This window comes from Carcharodon carcharias, chromosome 2, assembly GCF_017639515.1.
Source record: "Carcharodon carcharias isolate sCarCar2 chromosome 2, sCarCar2.pri, whole genome shotgun sequence".
Lineage (NCBI taxonomy): Eukaryota > Metazoa > Chordata > Chondrichthyes > Lamniformes > Lamnidae > Carcharodon > Carcharodon carcharias.
Window position 1 is genome coordinate 15,066,497 of NC_054468.1, and position 24,634 is coordinate 15,091,130.

The 24,634-nt window shown below is 45.6% G+C and overlaps 1 protein-coding gene across 1 annotated transcript in view; it reads right to left on the reverse strand.

Moving 5' to 3' along the window:
- Nucleotides 1–24,634, reverse strand: part of LOC121275348 (rho guanine nucleotide exchange factor 26-like) — a 213,825-nt gene that overhangs the window by 47,552 nt on the left and 141,639 nt on the right. The window contains exon 11 of the mRNA XM_041182854.1: nt 2,202–2,356. Within this exon, the coding sequence (XP_041038788.1) occupies nt 2,202–2,356 (155 nt within the window). The remainder of the gene's footprint in view (nt 1–2,201; nt 2,357–24,634) is intronic.

The following is a 24,634-nucleotide window of genomic DNA, read 5'->3' on the forward strand; positions in this document are numbered from 1 at the left end:
GTTCCTGATATCCCGGTTAATCCCAGCCTAACACCACTGCCGAAACACAATTACCCCAAGGACTGCAGTGGGAACAAGGAGAAGGCTCACTGTAGCGTAATGGGTTGGTGAAATAGTTCTGGTAACAAGTGATGTGGACCATGATGTAACAGTGACGTCAGCAGCCATGCGCCAGACAGTCTCGAGAGTGGATGGAATACATTCTGTATTCATGAGAGACACACCTACTCTGTTACCTAGTTTATATATAGGTGTTAATAAACCAGTTTGAAGTAAGTACCTGAGTCAGACTACAGTCCCTCTACATAAGACAAGCCTCGCCACCAGTATATGAAACAGCTCAATGCCACCTTCTCAGGGCAAATACAGATGGGTAATCACCATGCCAGTGCCCACCGCAGTGCAAACAAAATCAGCAGGGGTAGTGAGTCATCAGCCATTTCAAAACCTGGTTCTTCCAAACCAACGCCTGCACTTATGTTTGTTATGGTGTGGGAATCACCAGTGTACAGCAGTGAGTGACATCAGGAAGCATACATCTGTCAGCTTTCCGAGTTGCTGCAAAACATCTGCTTCTGATCTATGTTGGATGTTTACAGCATTCACTTGAAAGCATGCCAGCAAATTTTGAGCAGTAAGTCTTCCCCTCACTGTGTCTGGCTATTTAAAACTGAAGTGACAAAGGCCCTTTTACCCACCTTCTTCCCAGCAGCATTTTTCTTCTCTTAGCAAGATGAAGACTTCCAGAAACCATATCGGACAGTAAACAATTCCTACAATCTTCCTCAAATTAAAGGAGCACTATGTACTAAACCCAGGGTGTACGATTCTTATTGTTCTGCAAGTGGCAGCTATTGAGAAATCTTTCTGGGAAAGCAGAATTTCAATGATTCTGGTGTGTGGATATAAATAAACAATATGTGATTGCCCTGCTTAACCCTTTGTTCTGTAGTAACATGAATAGTCCTATTGTTGGAAAGGATTGGTTTCAGCATTCCTTGATAGCTCAGGAAGTAAACAGCTGAGCAGTACATTAGGTACAACCCTCCAGGATCTCTGTGCTCATCCAAATCTTCCCTCCTTTGCGCCCCTAATTTTAATAACTCACCATTTAAGGTCAAGCTTGCAGCTGCCTGCGTCCTAAGCTCTGGAATTCCTTCCCGAAATGGGTGGAGGAAGGCGGGGGGAGAAAGTGAGAGAAGGAAAAGGCGAGAGAGAGGGGAGAGGCGAGAGAGCGGGAAGGTGAGAGAGGAGGGAAGGCGAGAGAGGAGGGAAGGTAAGATAGAGGGAAAGTGAGAGAGAGAGAAGGCGAGATGGGGGGAGGCGAGAGAGAGGGGAAGTGAGAGAGGGGGGAAGCGAGAGAGGGGAAGGCGAGAGAGGGGGGAGGCGAGAAAGGCCGGAGGTGAGGGGGGTTGAGAGAGGGGGGAGGCAAGAGAGGGGGGGCGGCGAGAGCAGACGAAGACAAGAGAGACAATAGGCAAGGGGGAAAGGGCGAGAGAGGGGGGAAGGTGAGAGAGGGGAAGGAGAGAGAGGGGGGAGGTGAGAAGGGCCGGAGGTGAGGTGGGGGTGAGAGAGGGGGGAGGCAAGAGAGGGGGGGGCAGCGAGAGCAGACGAAGGCGAGAGAGAGAATAGGTAAGGGGGAAAGGGTGAGAGAGGGGGGAAGGTGAGAGAGGGGAAGGTGAGAGAGGGGAAGGAGAGAGGCGGGGGGGTGGGGGGAGGTGAGATTAGGAAAAGGCGAGAGGGAGAAAAGGCAAGTGAGGGGGGAGGTGAAAGAGAGGTGGGGCGAGAGGGAGGGTGGCAAGAGAGGGGGAAGGCCAATGAGGGAAAGGCATAAGGGGGAAGGTGAGAGGGAGAAGGCAAGAGAGGGTGAAGGTGAGAGAGGAGGGAAGGCGAAGGGGGGCGAAGGTGAGAGAGGAGGGAAGGCGAAAGGGGGCGAAGGTGAGAGAGGAGGGAAGGCGAAGGGGAGTGAAGGTGAGAGAGGAGGGAAGGCGAAGGGGCCGAAGGTGAGAGAGGAGGGAAGGCGAAGGGGAGTGAAGGTGAGAGAGGAGGGAAGGCGAAGGGGGGCGAAGGTGAGAGAGGAGGGAAGGCGAAGGGGGTGAAGGTGAGATAGGAGGGAAGGTGAAGGGGGGTGAAGGTGAGAGATGGGGGAGGGACAGGAGAGAAAGGGGAGAAGGAAGAGTGGGTAAGAAATCCCAACTCACCTTTTCTTCTTTGTGACAATAAGGACATCATTGAACAGGAAGAAATACACTTGTTGCCTTGACATGCGTTTGGAAAATATTCCCGTGTCCTCGACGAAACCCATCAGCTCACCTCGCTTGGACAACCATCGAGAGGAAGAGACCAGGGGAAATGGCTGGGAAGAGAAAATACCAGACTTTCAGATCAGACAGAGAGAGAACACAATAGGCAAGTAGTGGGTGCTCTTTGATGATCCCCACCTTGACCTAAATAGGATGTAACGATAAAATTCACTTAGTCGGAATGTCCACAATGTGTCGATAGAAGGTGCTCCTGCTAAACCCTGAGTGTCTCCTGTCAATTTGATTTGCTATGAGGTCCATGTGACTCTACTCTAGAACAGAGGAATTCATGATCTGGTCAGACCTCCAATCTTCAGGAGAACTTATTCTGTTAGTTTTGAAATAATTGTCCCTGGGAACACTCAAAAATAGTTTTTCAAACAAACAAATAACACCTCCAGCAGGTTGCCACTTAATACAGGATATTGCTACAACAAATCAAACATTCCTCCGCCCCCACCCCCCATGCATCAATCCTATTAAACTCAGCAGGAATATGCAGAGCTTTTCATTAACAAAGGACAGAGGCAACACAATGCAGAACAGATTTTTTCAACCTGCACAGAGATGCAAACAACACCCTGCATATACCTGTCACACAATTAATTGGTAAAAATAGCTTTTCACAAAAATTCATTCTTGGGACATGTGGGTGTTGCTGGGCAAGACCAGCATTTATTACCCAGCTCCAGTTGCCCTTAACAAGGTGGTAGTGAGCCACCTACTTGAACCACTGTCATCTGTTTGATGAAGGTAACTCGCAAAGTGCTGTTATGCTGGGAGTTGCAGGATCTGATCCAGCAACGGTGAAGGAACAACAATATACTTACAAGTTGGGATGGTGAGTGGCTTGGAGGGGAACTTGTAGGTGGTGGTGTTCCCATGCATCTGCTGCCCTTGTCCTTCTAAGTGGTAGAGGTACAGGTTTGGAAGGAGCTGCTGTGGAAGCCTAACTTTTGCAAGTGATTAAAAACTGCTTTGTTAACCTTACAATGAAGTGTTGCAGATTGCATTATTAAGGCCACCAGCAATTTGAATTATAAAACATCCTGTGACCTTAACCTATTCAGACTCTACCACAGGTTAGGAGGAATTTTAACATTCGGTGGTATAGAATGAGTGATATTGGAATGATTAATGATTATAAACTGGCCTGACTGTTCTTCCCATCCATTTCAGAGAAGTTACATTTGCAATTAACAAGACCTCAGCCAGTTTAGAAAAGTTAAACCTGGATCACCACATTAACTTAAAAGCATGACAGAAGGACACAGACACAGTCTGACTATTGTTACGAAAGTTTAATAATTTTCATATTTTTCTGATCTATTGTGAAGTAGGTTTATGGGTGTAAGTATAGTTGGTTCTGTCTGTATGATTGCAGTCAAGTAGACTGCATGCCTGAAATTATCAAAAGAAGCTAGGTGCAGAAATGTGCTTGAAATGCTAATGTGTAAACATGGATGCTGACTTAGCATGTAAAGTGTGAAGGGAATTTGCATTCTTTTAGATAAATGAAGGGATTGTTTGAATTTCAAAGAGATGTTAGTCTGTTTACAACTAGCCAGATAAACCAGGCTAAGGAGTGTGTTTATTTTTCCCAAAGGTTACTAGCAATATTGGCAATATTAAAATTTTTATATTATGAAGAAGGTACAGTTTCAAAGACATATGGAACAATATAATTTACATATTAAAGAGAGAGAAACATATATAAAGGAGAATGAAAGATTATGTGAAGAGAGGGCCATGTAAGATCTAATGGGAGTGTGTGAAACAGTCTTCAAGAAGCCTGCAGCCACTTGTGCATAAGTCTGTTATATAAAGTAAATGAAGTTGGGGAAGCTATTTGGAATTCCACTGTCAAGTGGGTACTGTGTTAATTTGCTGGTTTTGTTTTAAATCTAAAATCTCTTTTGGACTATTGCCTTAAAGGGGATGTGTAACTGGGAATCAGGTCAATTAGGAATTTTAGGAGTTATTTTAGTGGTAAGTAATTTGTAGTCTTATTTATGTGTTTGAAATCTTTTACTTTGTTAATAAAAATTCGAATTTAATTTTTAAAGTCTTTAAAGGACTTGGTGGACTCATTACTTCTGAATTCAGTGCAACATCTTCTCATAATAAATACCAATTGTGAAACCATTGTGATAGCGCGACCAAGTTTCCCTGTGGATTTGGTCCATCTGGCACACATCATCTGCCACATCATAACACTATGGACATGTTTATGCCTGATGCAAAGAAGCTTTCTTCTTCAGAGTAAAAAAACACAAAATGTGGAATTTTCTGGTGAATAGAATAATGGAGGCAAGAACCCTGGATAGGGTCATTTTGGATGCATGAACTTGGATGGGCCAATTAGTCTTTCTTAGCCTAAACCAACAAACAAAAAGGACAAGGGCAGCATATGCAATGGAAACATCATCTCCAACATACCACCCGCGCCACCTTCGCCCACAAGTCAAATGCTATTGCTCCTTGGAATATACATTGCCATTCCTTCATGGTCCAAAATTCTGGAATTTTCTAGCAGCACTGTGGGAACAGCTTTCACCATCGCAAGGGGAATGAGGGATTGGCAATAAATGCCAGAGATACCCATATTCCCAGAATGAATTAAAAATACATGTATCCTATGGCTTTGTAACTTAAACTAGTCGCATTATCCCCTCTCCATCCCAGTACCTCATCAACAGCAGATGTTGTACAATAAGGTTGGAACTACCACATGAATTTGTAGGGAAAGCGAACAACAATTTCCATTAATATAGCATCTTTAGCAATAGTAAATCATCTCAAGGTGCTTCACTGGACTATTGCCAAAGTAAAATCAATATCGGGCTACATAAGGGGATATCAGGACAGCTGAGCAAAAGAGGCTGGTCAAAGAGATAGGTTTCAAGGAGTGACCTAGAAGGAGGACAGAGGAGAGGTTCAGGGTGGAATGTCAGATGTTAGAGCCTAGGTAGCTGAAGGGACAGCCACCAATGGTGGAACGTTAAAAATCGGGAATAGGGAAGAGGTCAGAATTAGAGGCATGCAAACCTCTCAGAGAGATTACAGATATAGGAAGGGGTGAGGTCATGGAGGGATTTGAAAAGAAGGATGTGAATTTTAAAATTGAGGCTGGACTGAGAGTCAGTGAAGACCAGTGAACACAGGAGTGAAGGGTGAACAAAACCTGGTGTGAGTTACGATAGGGGAAGCAGAGTTTTGGATGGTGCAAGGCCGACCAAGATTGGCAACCATCCACCTGCAAGAAATGGTGAGACATGCATCCCCAGAATTTTGGTGAGGTCAGATGAGATCATCTGCTGCATTTCGTTTAATGGCTGAACAAACCGATTCTGGAAAGGCAAAGTCTGTCACAAGTACCACACATAAAGTTGACCCTTGCCAGCGGTGTGGGATAATCTCTGCTGATGCTTTATTTGTTGGGCTGGCATCTGCTTTGGAACTTCTGAAGTGACATATTGGCATAGTGGTGAGCCCCTGCCCACAGCTGGTGCTACCCATTCGCATTGATCATTGCTAGGGATGCCCTGCTGGTCTCTTGGCATGGATACCTCCCCATATAACATATACTTGGGGATGCAGCCGTCTTCCATCCTGTGCATATGCCCACGCCAGCAAAGCCTTATTTGCGTGATTAGTGCCAACATGCTTGGCATGTTTGCCCTAGAAAGGACTGCATTGTTGGTGACTTTCTCTTCCCATGTGATACTGAGGGTGTGCTATGGACACTGGAGATTGAAGCTACTGAGCTTTTTTTTTTGGTAGGTCTAAGTTGTCCAGTCCTTGCTGCCAGACGGCAATCTGCTGAGGATTCAGGCCTTATAGATAAACGTCTTGGTCCCGTGGGTCAGTTTGTTGTTTCCCCATGACAATTCTGTTAGTCAGTCAAAGTCAGGGCCTGCCTTTCCAATGAGGATGCTTAACTCTTAATCAAGAGTTACAGGCTGTCTGTCACCGTAGATTCAGCGTAGCAGAACTTGTTGACTGCTCCCAGCGGTGTGTGTTTGAGTCTGATCACAGGTGGGGCACAACACCCTGACCCAGAAGATGATACTGCTGATGCTGGAAACCTGAGATTAAAATCAAAAAAAGGCTGGCAAAACTCAGCAGGTCTGGCAGCATCTGTGGAGAGAGAGACAGAATTAATGTTTCGAGTCTGTATGACTCTTCTTCAGAGCCAAAGGGAAGTAGAAATTTGATAGCTTTATAAGGGGGCGGGGCAGGCGGAGCAAGATAGGAGGTCAGGGATAGGTGGGAGCTAAGGAGAGATTGACAAAGATGTCATGGGCACAGCACCAAAGGAGTCTTAATGGCAGTGGTAAAGGCTAAAGAAGGTGCTGATAGTGGCATGAAGGTAAAAGCAGAATGTTTTAATTGCAGAACAAGGGTCCAGCGCTCTGTGAAATTATAACATAGAAACCAGTGACAGGTGGCTCTTTGGGGGGGTTGGGGAAAAAAAGGATTTAAAAAAAATAAAAATAAATTAAAAATTAAATTAAAAAAACAAAAATAAATCAATTGGATTAAGAAAAGGAGTAGAGATGGAGGAGAGAGTTCATGGTCTGAAGTTGTTGAACTCAGTGTTAAGACCAGAAGGCTGTAAAGTGCCTAACTGGAAGATGAGGTGCTGTTCCTCCAGTTTGCATCTCTTGTCCCATAACTACAGTTGTTGCTACCCTGTTCCATAACCACAGTTTTCTTGACACTGATGGTGAGGGAGAACAGGACACAGGCACAGGACAGGTAATCCAAGAGCCTTTGGAATTAGTCTTCTATCTGGGCAAGTTCTCCGATCAGAACATGCTGAACTTTTGCTTTGGCTTTCAATCTTGATAGGTTGAGCAGTTCCCCGTCTGATCATTTGTGGAGGTCCACTCCTTCCCTGTCAGCAGAGAAAGCATAGGGCAGTAGGACAGAGAAAAGATACCAGGGCGGGAGCTAAGACACAGCCCCGTTTCACCCCATTCTTGATCTCAAAACTGACAGAAACTGGTAGAGGCCTGTGTGCTGATGGCGTCAAATGCTTTTGTGAGATCCACAACAGCAAGGTAGAGTGATGTTTGCTGATATCTGCACTTCTCATGAAGCTGACGTAGGGAGAAGATCACATTTACTGTGGGTCTGCCTGCTCTGAAGCCACATTGTACTCTGGGTATATTCTGTTGGCTACTTGACAGAGCCTTGTTAGAATGACTCCTAGTGACGCTGAGGAGTGAGATGACCCGGTAGTTGTTGCAATCCCATCGATTGCCTTTGTTCTTGTACAATTTGATGTCTGTGTCACGTATATCCTGTGGGACAAAGTCTTCTCTCCAGCAGCGGAAGTGGCGGTCATGGAAGTATGGGAGTGGGTGGGGTTTTCCATATTTGAGTAGCTCAGTTGGTACCGAGTCCTTTCCAGGCATTTTCTTTGCTGCTCAGGAGTCAGTTGCCGTTTCATTCTTAAGTAATGAGAGTTCTGCATCAAGCTCATACCTGACAGGTAGCTGCAGAAGATTATCAAGCACAGGCAGAGAGATATTGTCTCACTTGAGGATAGATCAGAGTAGTGTCTATCCAGTGGGCTATTTGCTTGATCCTGTCAGTGAGTATTCCCCCATCTGCAGATTTAAAAGGAGCAAATTTGGTGATGGTGGGACTGAGTGTTGTTTTGACACCGTTGTTCATGGCATGAAGGTTATCCTTTGCCAATTGCAGTTATTATTTCTTCTCAATGCACTTACAAGCATATACAATCCGACAACAAGGCAAAAGCTGGGTGAAGAGAGCCCGGGTAAAGCTCTTCACAAAACAAATCCCTTTCTCCCCCTGAGGATGTCCGTTACCAGCAACGACATCTTGGTTGAATAAAATGCACTGCCTGTGCCAAACATTAAAGAGCTGTTCCTAGGATTGCAGATTGAATAATGGCAACAGTGGGAGGCTGAATTCCTTCCCCCGTAAAAAATAAAGCACGAGATAGGTTAACACAAATTAAAGTATTGGCCTCCAAAGTAGGTCCCGATCCATGAGGGCTCTGAATAATTGGCCAAGGTTAGCTTGTTGAATGTGATTGCCTTGGCTATTCAATGTCTGCTGTAATGGAAAAAATGCAGAAACAGAGACAACTAGTATGCAAGTCAATATTTTGGTATGGTGGGGCCATTTTAACAAAGCCATGTGGGTGGTGTTGAGAATAGGTCACGAAAGAAAGACTCTTGGAGGACAGTGTGAAGTAATAAGAAGTAATCTGCATACTAAAGAAAGGAAGCAAAAGACAGTTTGCATTTATATAATAGCGACACTTATAAGGTATATTTCACAAACTCAAGTTATTCTGAAGTACTTTACAATTTGTGGTGTAATCATGGTTGTAACATAGGCAAATGTAGCAAGCAATTTGTGCACAGCAGCATCCCATAGGCAACAGAATAAATGACCAGATAAACTGGTTTTGTAGCATTGGTTGAGCGTTACATATTGTCCAGGTTATTAAGTCACACTTAGCACAAAGGAAGATGGTTGTGGCCAATCGTCTCAGCTCCAGGATATCACTGCAGCAGTTCCTCATGGTAGTGTCCTAGGCACAACCATCTTCAGCTGCTCCATCAATGATCTTCCTTCCATCATAAGGTCAGAAGTGGGGATGTTCACTGACGATTGCACAATGTTCAGCACCATTCGTGACTCCTCAAATACTGAATCAGTCCATGTCCCTATGCAGCAAGCCCTGGACAATATCCAGACTTGGGCTGACAAGTGGCAAGTAACATTCGAGCCACACGAGTGTCAGGCAATGTCCATCTCCAACAAGAGAGAATTTAACCATCACCCCGTGACATTCAATGGCATTAACATCACCGAATCCTACACTATCAGCATCCTGGGGGGTATCGTTGACCAGAAACAGAACTTGACTAGCCATATAAATACTGTGGCTACAAGAGCAAGTCAGAGGCTAGGAATCCTGCGGTGAGTAACTCATCTCCTGGCTCTCCAAAGCCTGTCCATCATCTACAAGGCACAAGTCAGGAGTGTGATGGAATACTCCCCACTTGCCTGGATGAATTCAGCTCAACAACACTCAAGAAGCTTGACACCATCCAGGACAAAGCAGCCCACTTGATTGGCACCCATCCACAAACACTCACTCCTTTAGGCACTGACGCACAGTGGCAGCAATGTGTAGCATCTATAAGATGCACTGCAGGAACTCACCCAAGGCTCCTTAGAAAGCATCTTCCAAACCCACGGCCACTACCATCTAGAAGGGCAAGGGCAGCAGACATATGGGAACACCACAACCTGGAAGTTCCTCTACAAGCCACTCACTATTCTGACCTGGAAATATATCGGCCGTTCCTTCACTGTCGCTGGGTCAAAACCTTGGAACTGCTTCATTAACAACACTGTGGGTGTACCTACACCACATGGACTGCAGCAGTTCAAGAAAGCAGCTCACCACCATGGGGATGGGCAATAAATGCTGTCCTAGCCAGCGACCCCCACATCCCATGAATGAATAAGAAAAACCTCTCCTAGTCTTCAAATAGTAGCATGGGAGTTTTTTTTTATGCCTACTCGAGAGGGCAGGCAGGATCTGGGTTTAACAACTAGCAAAGTCACCCCCAACAGTGCAACATAAATGACACGCTCAAGTCTCTGGATTGAGGATGGACACAGCTTTCCGAGCACTGCCAATTAAACAAGTCTAACAGTATAAAAACAGAATTACCTGGAAAAACTCAGCAGGTCTGGCAGCATCGGCGGAGAAGAAAAGAGTTGATGTTTCGATTCCTCTTTGAGGACTCGAAACGTCAACTCTTTTCTTCTCCGCCAATGCTGCCAGACCTGCTGAGTTTTTCCAGGTAATTCTGTTTTTGTTTTGGATTTCCAGCATCCGCAGTTTTTTGTTTTTTAAGTCTAACATTATCCTGCCTTCGAAAGAGCACTGTGTAGGGTGAGCTCTACGATTGCGTGACTGAGACAGGAATCGGCTTTTTTTTGGTCTTGTACAGTCCTATGTTCCCGTTTGCTCGATTGCTCTAGGGAATTTTCCACAGCTTTTCCAGAAACCAGCTACAAATTGGTTTTTCCAGGTGTTACCATCATTCTAGAACTCTCCGCAGAAAAAGTTGAAAAATCTTTCACAAAAAAACTCAGGTGTCCCGTAACAGCCTTTCTGAAAATTCTCCCTTTTGGATGCCCTGGACTGTTAGCTAGGATTCTGTTTTCAAGTAACTGAAGAAGTGCTGAATCCACAACCTGCTGACGGGGTAGATGGTGGCATGTCAGTAATGTCGCTGGACTGGTAATTCAGAGGCCTAGGCTAATGCTCTGGTTCAAATCCCACCATAACAGCTGGTGAAGTTTAAATTCAATTAACAAACATGGAATATAATGCTAGCTGGTGTTTCCAGGAGTTACCATTATTCCAGAATTCTCTGCAGGAAAAAGTTGAACCATGAAACTATCATCAATTGTTCACTAATGTCCCTTAGGGATGGAAATTTGCCATCTTTACCTGGTCTGACCTATCTGTGGCTATTTGTGACCACAGCAAGGGGGTTGACTCTTAACTGCCCTCTGAAATGGCCACTCAGTTCAAGGGTGATTAGGGATGAGCAACGGATGCCAGCCTTGCCAATGATGCCTGCACCCCATGGAAGGAATAAAGAACAAAAATATAAAGAAAGGTTCCCTGCATCCTGTTCACCTGCCACACAACTCAAGAGAATGGCAGGGCTGATAAGGTGAAATTATTCAGCACTGAAGAAATCTCTGACAGAGACATGCACTTGTGCCTCCACTCGTAAACCAGTCTCTTCAATAGCTCATGTACTTAACTGCACTGTGGGGTACTAAAACTGCTGCAAATAGCCACTTGCAGCATCATATTTTCTCCCGCAACATGTGTCGACAAATTTAAGTCAGGCTAAAGCATGAAGAGACAAGGGATTGAGAACAGGATGCCCTTTGAACAAGAGATTTTTCAATCACTATTTGGGTTGATGTCAAGAATGCAGCCATTTCCATTTAAGTTGTTTATACCAGCAATGAATTTGAACTTGCTGTCCTTTTTTTTTCCACCAGATTGTCAGTAAGCAACACTCTTTATGCAGTGAAAGCCTCAGACCCAGTGACATTTGGATGTGGCAAATGAAATATAGAAAGGCTTCATTGTAAGACTGAGAACAGCAGTGCCAATTTGCACTTGGTTGAGAAGATCTCAAGTCAATGGCTACTGGCAAGAACTTGTGAACCTTCCCCTTTCCCATTTCAGCCCAATGAACAAACGGCTCATGAAACTCTGGCCCCCAATTTCAAGTTTGGAGCATCTCAGTCCCGTGCGACTCTGTCAGCTGAGAGGCAACATTGAGGGTATTGCAGTGCAAACTAAAGCAACAGATGGGAAATGACGCCTTGGAGGTGGAAACAGGGAGGGAATTAGGGAACAATGTGGACTATGGCAGGAAGCATTTTCAAGAAGAAAATACAAACAGGCAGAAGCTTTATAAATTGGCACATGCCAGCATGGAGCTCTGAGCTACAGAAGGAGGTATCAAGAGCTTGAGCAATTGTTGAGCTGTTGAACGGTGCATGCATGTGCAGTGCCTGCAATTTTCCACATACAAAATGGTGCAGGCTGTTGACTGCCCTTGGTTAAGTTACAGGTTTATAAAGCCGTCACCTGCATCAGTGAATCTCTAACTTGCGAGATTTACCCCGAAAAGGTACGCAAAGAGAAGTTTAAAAAGAAAAGATTAAAAGCAAAATTATTCCTGACAAGAAAACTGTTGAAATCCCATCAATATCAGGTCATCGAACCTGGCCTACCTCTTATGTGGTTCTGATTGTGTGTATCTTGGTCCCAACATTATAACTTAAATAATAATTATTGGTCAAATCAAAAAGGTTCTTGGATTAAACATTTGTTTTTAACTACTCAACCCTTAAGCCTCGTCGATTCACTATCAAATATTCTCCAGCAATCGCAGAATGCAATTTTGTGAAAAATGAGTTCCAGTTCAGTGCATCTTGTGCTGTTCGATTAGATTGAGTTGCTAAGCAGATGGGCTGCGGACAGCACCAGGATTTTGGGGGAATTGGCAATTTCAATCTCCAGATTTATTGTCAGGCTTGAACTAAATATAACCTCAATCCAAACACAACCTCTCTTTCCAGAGTGGTTAGTGAACACTGGAAAAAAAACACCAGGTGGTAGAAAATGAAGTGTATAAAAGAGAAAAAACAAGAGCTGACTAACAGCAATCTTAAGAGGGAGGGAAAAATAAATGTCAAGTACAAAATTAATAAAATTACAGAAACAAAGGAAATTACTGTATAAAATAACATTAAAAAAATAAGTGAGACTCGCAAGGAGCAAGTAACACAGCGCTCTTCACGACCTCAGAGCATCCCAAAGCATTTTACAACCAATGGAACACTCCCTCTTTGCAATGATCGCCTGGCAGTTGAATGTTCAAATTCATTAGAGAGCACCTCTGTGTTGAGGTGTCCTCTCAGTCCCCCTGTCTCAGCATGTCCACTCCTCCAGAGGCTCCAGGACTGGTGGCCCTGTGGTGGGCCCGGCATCATCAGGAGCATGGAAGGCGGGCTCGGAGGTGGTAAATCCGGAGGCCGCTTCCTGGAAGACTGCTGAGCCGATTTCGGTGCTGGCAAGTGCGAGCTCGGGATTTCCGTTCACCCGTGGCCCCGAACCGCATGGGAAAATCCAGCCCCATGTGCCCCAGCTTACTGTGTTAACACATCAAAAAATATATTTACCCTCAGTGCAATAATTATAATTACCCCAAAATTTGAGATATTCAAAATGTGAGAGTGGTAGTTACATTAATACAAAGGGATGAATAATAACTGACAGGTCAGAAACCTCTGGTCCATCCAGTCCCTACCACACAAATACAATTCCTTGTCTAGGAGAGAGTTTCCCCCCCCGTTGTTGGCGGGTGGGGGGGGTTGTGTAGGGGCAGGCGGGGGCTGGCACAAACCCAATCGGCGCCTCCAATCAGATCCATGCTACCTTTTTAGGTGGGCGAGCCAATTAAGAACTGCCCAGTGTGACGTGCGCCCGGGAGCGCTGAGCGCTGAGCTCTCCCCATGCGGCCAGAGGTTGGGGGGGGGGGGGATTCCCTGAGTCCGGGCCTGTGCTCTTCCGCGCATGCACGTCAAAGAGTGCTGAAATCTCCCTGAGGCGCGGAGGTGCCTCAAGGGGATAAGTTTAAGTTTAAAAAAGCTAAATAAAGAAAAAGAAAAATTTTTAAGACACGTCCCCTCATGTCAATGAATTTTCATAAAAAATTTTATTCGATTTATAAACACTACCTGAAACCTCGTCCTGCCCCTGGATGAGGTTCCATGAGAAATGCGAAGGCTGCCTAGGGTCTTCACCTGCCCCCACCCCGCCAAGCTTAAGGCTGGACGGGCAGCTCAGTTTGTTGGTTTGGTTAGTGTGGTGGTATCGGGACGCATGCCCAACATCGCCCTGCGTCATTTTACACCTGTGAGTGGTCTTCGCTCCCGTTCACCGAGCCAAAAATTCTGGCCATATGCATAAAATATATATATATATGAAATATATACATATATGTGTGTGCATATATGCTCCCTATGCATAAATCAAAGATTTCAATTATTAGTTTTAGTGCTCAGTTTTAATCAGCATTTTTATTTACAATACATTGAAATAGTTTGGTATAACAAATAGACATGGTCACGTAAAATAATAGACACTTAATGAACCGTCCGGTGTCGCTTCTCTCTTAAGGCTGTGTTTGTTGCCAACAACGCTGTGCATGCTGAGTTCTCGTGTTTTACTCTGGCCATGGTTTAGGAGCATGGGGTGGGGTTATGGTCCGGAAACCAGGAGGCAAGGATTTCCTTGACTGTTTTTGAGTTCCTGACTGCGCTCTTCCCTCCAGCCCCAAGGTTAATGTCACAGCCTCTCCTGGGGCCTTCCCTACCTGACACACAGCCCAGGCCTCTAGGGGAACGTTTCCTAGGCATGAGGAGGGGGTTTTGAGCCCGTGCAAGGGATCCTATCTGAGCTTCCCCACTCCATTTACCGACTGCTCTATTTTTCTTGTAGCTGTCCATTCGTAATCCTGTTCTAAGCCTGCTGAGAAAGCTATCAATATTTTATGATAGGAAGGTCTAACTGCCTGAGGACAATTGCAAACTGATTCCCATCTCCTTCCAGACCACAACAGTTTGCAATTCTATTGTCCTCCTTATGCAGGGACACAGCTCAAAGAGCTTTACATTGAAGAATGCAAAAAGGAGGGGAAAACGTTTAATAGAGAGTTGGCGGGCAAATGGAGTAGAAGCCATGATTGCACAGGGTCTACTCCTGCTCTTATTGCTTATATTCTTGTGACAGAGCGAGGTGGGGGCAGAGTGAGAGAGCGAGGTGGGGGGAAAGCGAGAGAGCGAGGTGGGGGGAAAGCGAGAAAGTGAGGTGGGGGGAGAGCGAGGCGGAGGGAGAGCAAGGTGGAGGGAGAGCGAGGTGGAGGGAGAACGAGGTGGAGGAAGAGAGAGGTGGGGGAGAGAGGTGGAGGGGAGAGAGAGGTGGAGGGGAGAGAGAGGTGGAGGGGAGAGAGAGGTGGAGGGGAGAGAGAGGAGTGGGGGAGAGAGGAGTGGGGGCAGAGAGTGGGGGCAGCCGGTGGGGCGAGAGAGGTGGGGGGAGAGAGGTGGGGGGAGAGAGTGGGGAGAGAGAGGTGGGGGGAGAGAGAGGTGGGGGGATAGAGTGGGAGGAGAGTGGGGGGAGAGAGAGAGGTGGGGGAAGAGAGAGTTGGGGGAGAGAGTGGGGGGAGAGAGGTGTGTGGGAGAGAGTGGGGGGAGAGAGTGGAAAGAGAGAGTGGAGAGAGAGAGGTGGGGGGAGAGAGAGGTAGGGGGATAGAGTGGGAGGAGAGTGGGGGGAGAGAGAGAGGTGGGGGAAGAGAGAGTTGGGGGAGAGAGTGGGGGGAGAGACGTGTGTGGGAGAGAGTGGGGGGAGAGAGTGGGGAGAGAGAGGTGGGGGGAGAGAGAGGTAGGGGGATAGAGTGGGAGGAGAGAGTGGTGGGCGAGAGAGGTGGGGGGAGAGAGAGGTGGGGGAGAGAGTGGGGGAAGAGAGTGGAGGAGAGAGTGGGGGAAGAGAGTGGGGGGGGAAGGAGTTTGACTTCAATTTGCCATTCATTATGGAAAAAAGTAATGGCTATCTGCACGATTCCTGACACGCAGTAGTTCCTCTTCGGTGCAAAGTCAGAAAATTACCTCTTGGAAGCTCAGGGGCCAGGGCTGTCTCACACTCAACACTCACCAACCCTCACTCAACTCAACACTCACCAACCCTCACTCAACTCAACACTCACCAACCCTCACTCAACTCAACACTCACCAACCCTCACTCAACTCAACACTCACCAACACTCACTCAACTCAACACTCACCAACCCTCACTCAACTCAACACTCACCAACCCTCACTCAACTCAACACTCACCAACCCTCACTCAACTCAACACTCACCAACCCTCACTCAACTCAACACTCACCAGGGCTGTCTCACACTCAACACTCACCAACCCTCAACAACAACAAGAACTTGCATTTATACAGCAGCTTTAACATAGAAAATTTTCCAAGGCACGTCACAACTGAATGAATTTCCTCAGCTCCCCATACATCCACAAGATGGAGCACCAGCTGAATGGTGACAAACTATATTTCAGGCAAGAAGTGGACCTGAAATTAATAACAAAAACAAAAATACCTGGAAAAACTCAGCAGCATCTGCGGAGAGGAAATTAATGTTTAGTTCAGTGGATGCAGGGTGGCGTCTCTACCTCTGGGTCAAACGCTCCAGTTCAAGACCCACTACAGGACTTGATGGCCATGGAAAGTCACTTTATCAAACTGGTTGAATGTCAGCCTATAAATCCTTCCAAGCTGGTAAGAGTAGGAGAATTTCCCGGTCAGCCATAATGCTATAGCAAACCACTTCAATACTTGGCCAAGTGGAATCATGGACAAGTCCAATGTAAGTCCTTGGTTGCCAATACCCTCTTGGGGCATGGAACCTGAAGGAGGAAGAGTTCAGTGAGCACTCGAGAAACTAAAGGCTAAAGGCCCCAGGGCCTGATGGGTTGCATCCTAGGATATTAAAGGAAATAGATGCAGAGATAGTGGATGCACTGGTAATAATCTTCCAAGAATCCTTAGATTCTGGAAAAGTCCCAGAGGATTGGAAAGCTGCCAATGTAACACCCTTATTCAAAAAGGGAGGGAGACAAAAAGCAGGTAACTATGGGCCAGTTAGCTTAACATCTGTCATTGGGAAAATGTTAGAGACTATTATAATGAATGTAATAGCAGAGCATTTAGGAATGCATAATCTAATCAAGCAGAATCAGCATGGTTTCCTGAAGGGGAAATCATGCCTAACAAATTTATTAGAATCCTTTGAGGAAGTAACAAGCAGGATAGATAAAGGAGGACCAGTAGACATAATATATTTAGATTTCCAAAAGGCGTTCGATAGGGTACTGCCATAAGGCTACTTAATAAAATAAGAGCCCATGGTATTGGGATATTAATATTAGCATGGATGGAGGACTGGCTAACTAATAGAAGGCAGAGAGTTAGGATAAGGGGGGCATTTTTGGGATGGCAACCTGTAACTAGTGAAGTGTTAAACTTAGCCAGGATGCCCTCAGTTCTTTCACCTAGATCATTAATGTATAAAGTGAAAAGTTGTGGTCCCAATATTGACCCCTGCGGAACTCCACTAATCACCAGCCGCCATCCTAAGAAGGACCCCCTTATCCCCACTCTCTGCCTCCTGCCAGACAGCCAATCTTCTATCCACGCTAGTACCTTGCCTCTAACACCATGGGCTCTTATCTTACTGAGCAGCCTCCGGTGCGGCACCTTGTCAAAGGCCTTCCGGAAGTCCAAGTAGACAACATCCATTGGCTCTCCTTTGTCTAACCTACGTGTTACCTCCTCAAAGAATTCTAACAGATTTGTCAGGCATGAGCTCCCCTTGACGAAACCATGCTGACTTTGCCCTATTTTACCATGCACTTCCAAGTATTCTGAAATCTCATCCTTAATAATGGACTCTAAAATCTTACCAACGACCGAGGTCAGACTAATTGGCCTGTAATTTCCCATCTTTTGCCTCACTCCCTTCTTAAACAGAGGGGTTACATTAGTGATTTTCCAGTCCTCTGGGACCCTCCCTGACTCCAGTGATTCCTGAAAGATCACCACTAATGCCTCCACTATCTCTTCAGCTATCTCCTTCAGAACTCTGGGGTGGTGATTTATCCACCTTCAGACCTTTCAGTTTTCCTAGCACCTTCTCCTTGGTAATGGCCACCAAACTCATCTCTGCCCCCCGACTCTCTTGAACTTTGGGGATGTCACTCGTGTCTTCCACTGTGAAGACTGATGCAAAATACCTATTCAGTTCCTCCGCCATTTCTTTGTTCCCCACTACTACTTCTCCAGCGTCATTTTCCAGCGGCCCAATGTCCACTTTTGCCTCTCTCTTATCCTTTATATATCTAAAAAAACTCTTGCAATTTTTTTTATATTATTGGTTAGTTTACCCTCATATTTAATCTTCTCCCTCCTTATTTCTTTTTTAGTTGTCCTCTGTTGGTCTTTGTAGGCTTCCCAATCCCCTGGTTCCCACTGCTCTTCGCCGCATTGTATGCTTTCTCTTTAGCTTTTATGCTGTCCCTGACTTCCCTAGTCAGCCATGGTTGCCTCATCCTCCCTTTAGTATGCTTCTTCTTCCTAAAATTTTTGCTGTGTCTCCCAGGAGGAGCTGAATATTATTTAAATGGAGAAAGACTGAAGAAAGCTGCAGCACAGAGGGGTTTGGGGATCCATGTGAGTGAATCCCAAAAAGCAAGCATACATGCTCAACAGGAAATAGGGAAGGCAAGTGGAATGTTGGCCTTTATTTCAAAGGGAATGGAGTATAAAAATAGGGAAGTCTTGCTTCTCCACCAAGCCTGCTCCGCCATTCAATGAGACCATGGCTGATCTGATAATCCTCAACTCCACTTTCCTGCCTTTTCCCCATAACCCTTGATTCCCTTACTGATTAAAAATCTCTCTACCTTCTGTCGAAGGGTCATGAGGACTCGAAACGTCAACTCTTTTCTTCTCCGCCGATGCTGCCAGACCTGCTGAGTTTTTCCAGGTAATTCTGTTTTTGTTTTGGATTTCCAGCATCCGCAGTTTTTCGTTTTTATCTCTATCTTGGCCTTGAATATAATTAACGGCCCAGCCTCTACAGCCCTCTGCGGTAAAGAATTCCACAGATTGAGTACCCTCTGTGAGAAGAAATTCCTCCTCATCTCTGTTTTAAATGGGTGGCCCCTTACTTTGAGATTATGCTCTCTGGTCCTAGACTCTCCTTCAAGGGGGAACGACCTCTCAGTATCTAACCCTGTCAAGCCCCCTAAGAATCTTAGATGGGCAGAACTTTACGTTCGGCATTAGGGCGCCCGCCCGACATGCTTGAGCGTAATATGACGTGCGTCCTGGCGAGGTCATTGCGCACTCACGCGATTTTTCGTCCGGCAGGTGCACGCCGGAGTCAGCTGCGCGCCCGCTGATAATTGAAAGGCCTATTAAGGCCATTAACAAACTAATTAAAATCAAATGAACACAGCCCGTCCAGCCTTACTGTGGTTGGGCAGGCGAAAAGGCCAAGTGGCCTTTGCATTTTTTTAGGAAACCTCATCCCGCTCCTGAAGCAAACAAACATTAACTAAAAACTTAATTTTGAATTTAAAAACATGTCCCATCTCATGTGGCAGAGTCACATGAGGGAGCATTTTAAAAAAATTTTTACTCTGCTAATATTTTTTAAAAGTGCTTCAGTCTCCCTGAGGCAGCTCCGTGCCTCAGGGAGATTGAAACGCTCTTTCACGCGCATGCACAAACTGTGTGTCAGGCCCGCTCTCTCGCTCCTTCGCGCCCCCCCCCCAACCACACAGGTAGCTTTGAGCGCAGCCGCTCACGATCCACGCAGGGCAGGCCTTAATTGGCTCGGCCCACGTGAAGTTGTGGAGTGGAACCGACCGCGCCCCATGAGGGAAAAATTCTGGCCTATGGGAAGAATTTTCCCTCTGTTGGTGGGGGAAGTGCAAGAGCGGGCGTGCCAATCAGGGGCACACCGCCATTTTACGTGGGCGGGCCAATTAAGTCCCACCCAGCGTGACGTCCGCCAGGAAGCGCCGAGGGGTCCCTGTGCTGGCGGTTGGGGGTGTGGGTATTCCCTCAGCGAGGGAGCGCACTCTTCTGCGCACACGCACGCTAAGTACTGCCTGAGGGAGATCGGCGCCAAATTTAAAAATGGTGAAGGGGCAAAAATAAAACTTCCCTGACATGTCCCCTCAGGTGACACTGTCACATGAGTCGGGAAATGTCCATCACTTTTAATCAAACATTTATTACATTTTTAAAAACCCTCATGAAACCTTGTCCTGCCCATGGATGAGGTTTCACACCTTTTCCAGGGTTCCCGGCCTACCCAACAACCTTAAGGTTGGACGGGCAGGTCCGTTAATGAGCTTAATTTTTCAAAGGCCTCAATTGGCCGTTGATAGGTGCACACCTGCCTTGGCTGCGCCCCCACCGACCTGAAAATGGAAATGATGACTTCGGGAGTTCCACCTGACATCATCCCGCATCATTTTACGTGTCGGCGAGTGGGCCCCGCCCCCTGCTCACCGATCTAAATATCCTGGCCTATGTTTCAAAAAGGTCGTCTCTCATTCTACTAATTTCCCATGAGTACAGCCCAACCTACTCAACCTCTCCTCATAAGAAAATCCTTCCATACCCAATATCAACCTAGTGAACTTTCACTGGACTGCCTCCGATGCCAATATATCTTTCCTTAGATCAGAGGACCAAAACTGTTCATAGTATTCTACGTGTGGTCTATCTGGTGCCTTGCGTAGTTTTGGCAAGACTTCCCTATTTTTATACTCCATTCCCTTTCAAACAAAGGTCAACATTCCATTTGCCTTCCCTATTACCTGTTGAACTTGTATGTTAGCTTTTTGGGATTCATCCACAAGGACTCCCAAATCCCTCTGTGCTCCAGCTTTCTTCAGTCTTTCTCCATCTGAATAATATTCAGCTCCTCTATTCTTCCTGCCAAAGTGCATAACCTCACACTTTCCCACATTATGGACAGGATTTCCCGGTTGGTAAACTGGGGGGCGGGGCCCACTCGCTGACCCGTAAACTGACTCGGGATGAACTCCCGACATCACCATGCATCATTTCAATTTTCAGGTAGGCGAGGGCCCAGCCGAATCAGCTGTGCGCCCGCCGACTTGTCAATGGCCAATTGAAGCCATTGACAAAGTAATTGACATGATTAGTGGACCTGTCTGTCCAACCTGAAGGTTAGCGAGCAGGCCGATAGCCCTGGCGGAAACTAGAAAAAGCAGGAAACCCAATCCACGGGCGGGATGAGGTTTCATGTAGGTTTTTAAAAATTTAATAAAAGTGTATTTAAAAGTGATGGACATGTCCCAACTCACATGACAGTGTCACACGAGGGGACATGTCAGGGAAATTTTTTTTCCCTCTGTTTTTAAGATTTTTTATTGTGGAGCCGATCTCCCTGAGGCAGCACTTAGCCTCAGGGGGATGAGTGCGATCTTTCGTGCGCATGCGCGATACAGCGCACTCTCAGCTCAGGGAATCCTCTACCTCCACCCCACCCCCACCCGCACAGGGAGTGCATAGCGCTTCCTTGCGGATGTCACAGATAAGGCCCGCCCACGTAAAATGGCGGCGCACCCCCAATCGGGCGCGCCGATTGGAGGCACTCCCGCTCCTGAATTCCCCCCAACAACGGGGGGAAAGTTGTGCCCTATACTCCATCTATCACATTTTTGCCCACTCACTTAACCTGTCTATATCCCTCTGTAGACTCTTCATGGCATCCTCATCACTTGCCTTCCCACCTATTTTAGTGTCATCCACAAACTTGGCGATTGTACGTTAATTTCCCTCATCTAAATCATTAATATATATTGTAAATAATTGAGGCCCCAGCACTGATCCCTGTGGCACTTCACTAGTTACAGGTTGCCATCCTGAAAATGCCCCCCCATATCCCAACTCTGCCATCTATTATTTAGCCAGTCCTCTATCCATGGTAATATACTGCCCCTAACACCATGGGCTCTTATCTTATTAAGTAACCTTATGTGTGGTACCTTATTAAACACCTTTTGGAAATCTAAATATATTACACGGTGCCCAGAATTGAACACCATACCTCAGCTGAGGGCTCACCAGCAATTAATTCAGGTTTAGCATCAGCTTCTTTGCTGTTCAGAACTACAGAATTGTTACAGCGCAGAAGGCCATTCGGCCCATTGTGTTTGCACTGGTTCTTCGAATGAGCAATTTACTTTGTGCCACTTTCCCACCTTCTCCCCGTAACCTTGCACATTCTTCCTTTGCAGATAACAGTCTAATTCCCTGTTGAATGCCTCAATTGAATCTACCTCCATCAAACTCTCAGGCAGTGCGTCCCAGACCCTAACTACTCACTCCGTGAAAACGTTTTTTCTCTTATCGCCTTTACTTCTTTTGCAAATTGCTTCAAATCCATGCCCTCTTGTCCTCGATCCTTTCACAGTTCTTCCCTATCTACTCTGTCCAGACCCCTCATGATTTTGAATACCCCTATCAAATCTCCTCTCAGCCTTCTTTTCTCCGAGGAAAACAGTCCTAACTTCTCCAATCTATCTTCACAACTTAAGTTCCTCAACCCTGGAACCATTCCACTCCCCTATTAATAAAACCAAGGATCATGAACGCTCTTATAACAACCTTACTAACTGATGAAGAGTCATACAGACTTGAAATGTCAGTTCTATTCCTCTGCGCAGATGCTGACAGACCTGCTGAGTTTTTCCAGCTGTTTTTATTTTATTTCCAGCATCTGCAGTATTTTGCTTTTATCTGAGCCTTCTCAACTTGTCCTGCTGCCTTCAAAGATTTACGTATGTACACCACCGCAGATGTCGTATATTTGTGATGAATGGGTGTTTTTAAAAACCTTCTAATTTTTGCAGAGTGAGGAAGGTTATCAAAAATATTTAGGAAGAAAAAGATGATTTATTTTAAGGGGACAAAGACACAGAGACATCAGATGACGAACTGTGTGCTCTCCAACACAGCATAGCCACAGATATTCAGCCAAAGAGGACATGACAAAATATGTTACAAATTGGACTGTGTTCTGTCTGTCTGAAAATCCCACCCACTCACTTCCCACTGTGGGAAGTTCCATGGTTATGAACTAAGTGGCTTGCTGGTGCCAAGAGTCTGCCCTTTCTGGGCCAGCTTGTTTCACCAAGTGCCAGGACTTAATCTACTCAACTGTCATTGCTTTTGATACAATATTTCTTCCTACCTGCTTCTCTCTCTACCTATTTATTATTTATTTCTATCTATCGAAGAATCTAGCTATCTTATTCATTTCTACCAGCTATTTAAGATTTCTCTTATTGATCTCTCCATGTAAAATATGTGGGACTTATGGCCAAGAATAATATTTTGGAAGTCAGCTGTGGAATCTTTCTGGCAATGAATGTCGCTCGATGAAAATCGCCTGATGAATATGTTACAAAGTTATTAATCCCAATATGTTTGCAAGCCAAACCATAAATCATATTTTCTTGCTAAACTGGATTTGCCAGCAATTTCATCCATTCTGCCCATATGATTAAAAAAATATCCAATGCAGTAGCCTCATACTCTTGACAGTATCAAGCTGTCACTAGGTGACACATTGCAAAATGAAAATCCCAGTTGAAAAACCAACGCCTGAAGGACAGGACAACACTGAGGCTGAGGAGAATGAGTCAGAAGATGAGGCAAATCAGCAATCGAGTGAAACAACTCGTTTATTGTTGCACTTGCATCAGGTCATGTCCGAGTCAGGAAATTGTGGAGACAAGTCCCTCGCCGAGACTTGAACACAAAATCCAGGCTGATAATCCAGTGCCATACTGAGGGTGCTCCAGGCTGTTGGGGGTGCTCTCTTTCAGATGAGATGTTGAACCAAGGCCCTTTCAGGTGAGTGTGAAAGATCCTATGGCGCTATTTGAAGAAGACCGGAGGAGTTCTCGCTGGCTTCCTGACCAATATGCTTATTGCTCATCTAACATCACTCAGAAGAGGGTATTTGGTTATGTATTTCATTGCTGTTTGTGGGATCTTGCTGTGTGTAAATTGGCTGTTGTATTCCCCTACATTACAACAGTGACTATACATCAGAAGTGCTTCATTGAGTGTAAAGCACTTTGGGACATCTTGAGGTCATAAAGACGCTGTTTAAATGTGAGCCCTTCTATCTTATTTCTATATTGCATCTTCAATGTAATAAGATATTCTAATGTGCTTCTACTGGAGTGTGATCAGACAAAATGACTGGCTAACATTTCAGGCTCAGACCCTTTATTTAAGTACAAAGAAGGTTTATACATTTTATAAACTGGAATTCCTCCAGCAGGTCTTATAGTGACAGAAGGGAACTTCAAAAAGAGCGCACCACAAAGTGGCCACCCTGTTCTCCATGCCAGACAATCTGTGAGGTGCTCTCGTTACGTGTCATTCTGTATCAGAAGTTGTAAGGTTTACTTAATGGCTAATAATTGATAGATTTTTAATCGACTTTGCCCTAATTATGATACGCGGTGTGTATCCATCAGCCTTGAAGGGGGAATATGGAAGAATTCTTCATAGGAAGAATATGGGCAATATTGTCCTATCGCATGGTCGTGGGGGTTCCAGTGCATTCTAGTAATGCACTGGCCTATGTGTCCACTCATTAATCAGCACCTTCCTTTATCCATTCCTCTCAGCAGTTTGAGTGCAATTATCCTGTTCATTTTAGACAGAACACCAGGTTTGTAATCTGACGCCAGAGTGAAGTAGTTGGAAACGTTCTCAGGGACCTAATCCTACCTGAGCCTGATAATGTGAGCTGCACAAGGCCTGTGTGTTCTAATGCCAGCTTTAGAAAACTCTCATAATATCTTCAGGGTTAACTTGGTACTTTGCAAACAGAAATATGAACAGAATAAGATTTTTTTCTAAGAATGCATTTTGAGTCATTGGATGGCTGGCTTGGGAAAAGCAAATGCCACACATCTGCGCCTATGGACGAAGTCATCTTGTGGAGGAGGGACAGGGGTGGAATCATCGGAGGGTTTTACTTTCCATCTATCCCGAGCTGATCTGATGATACTTAACGTTAACAGTGGCTGCAAAGAA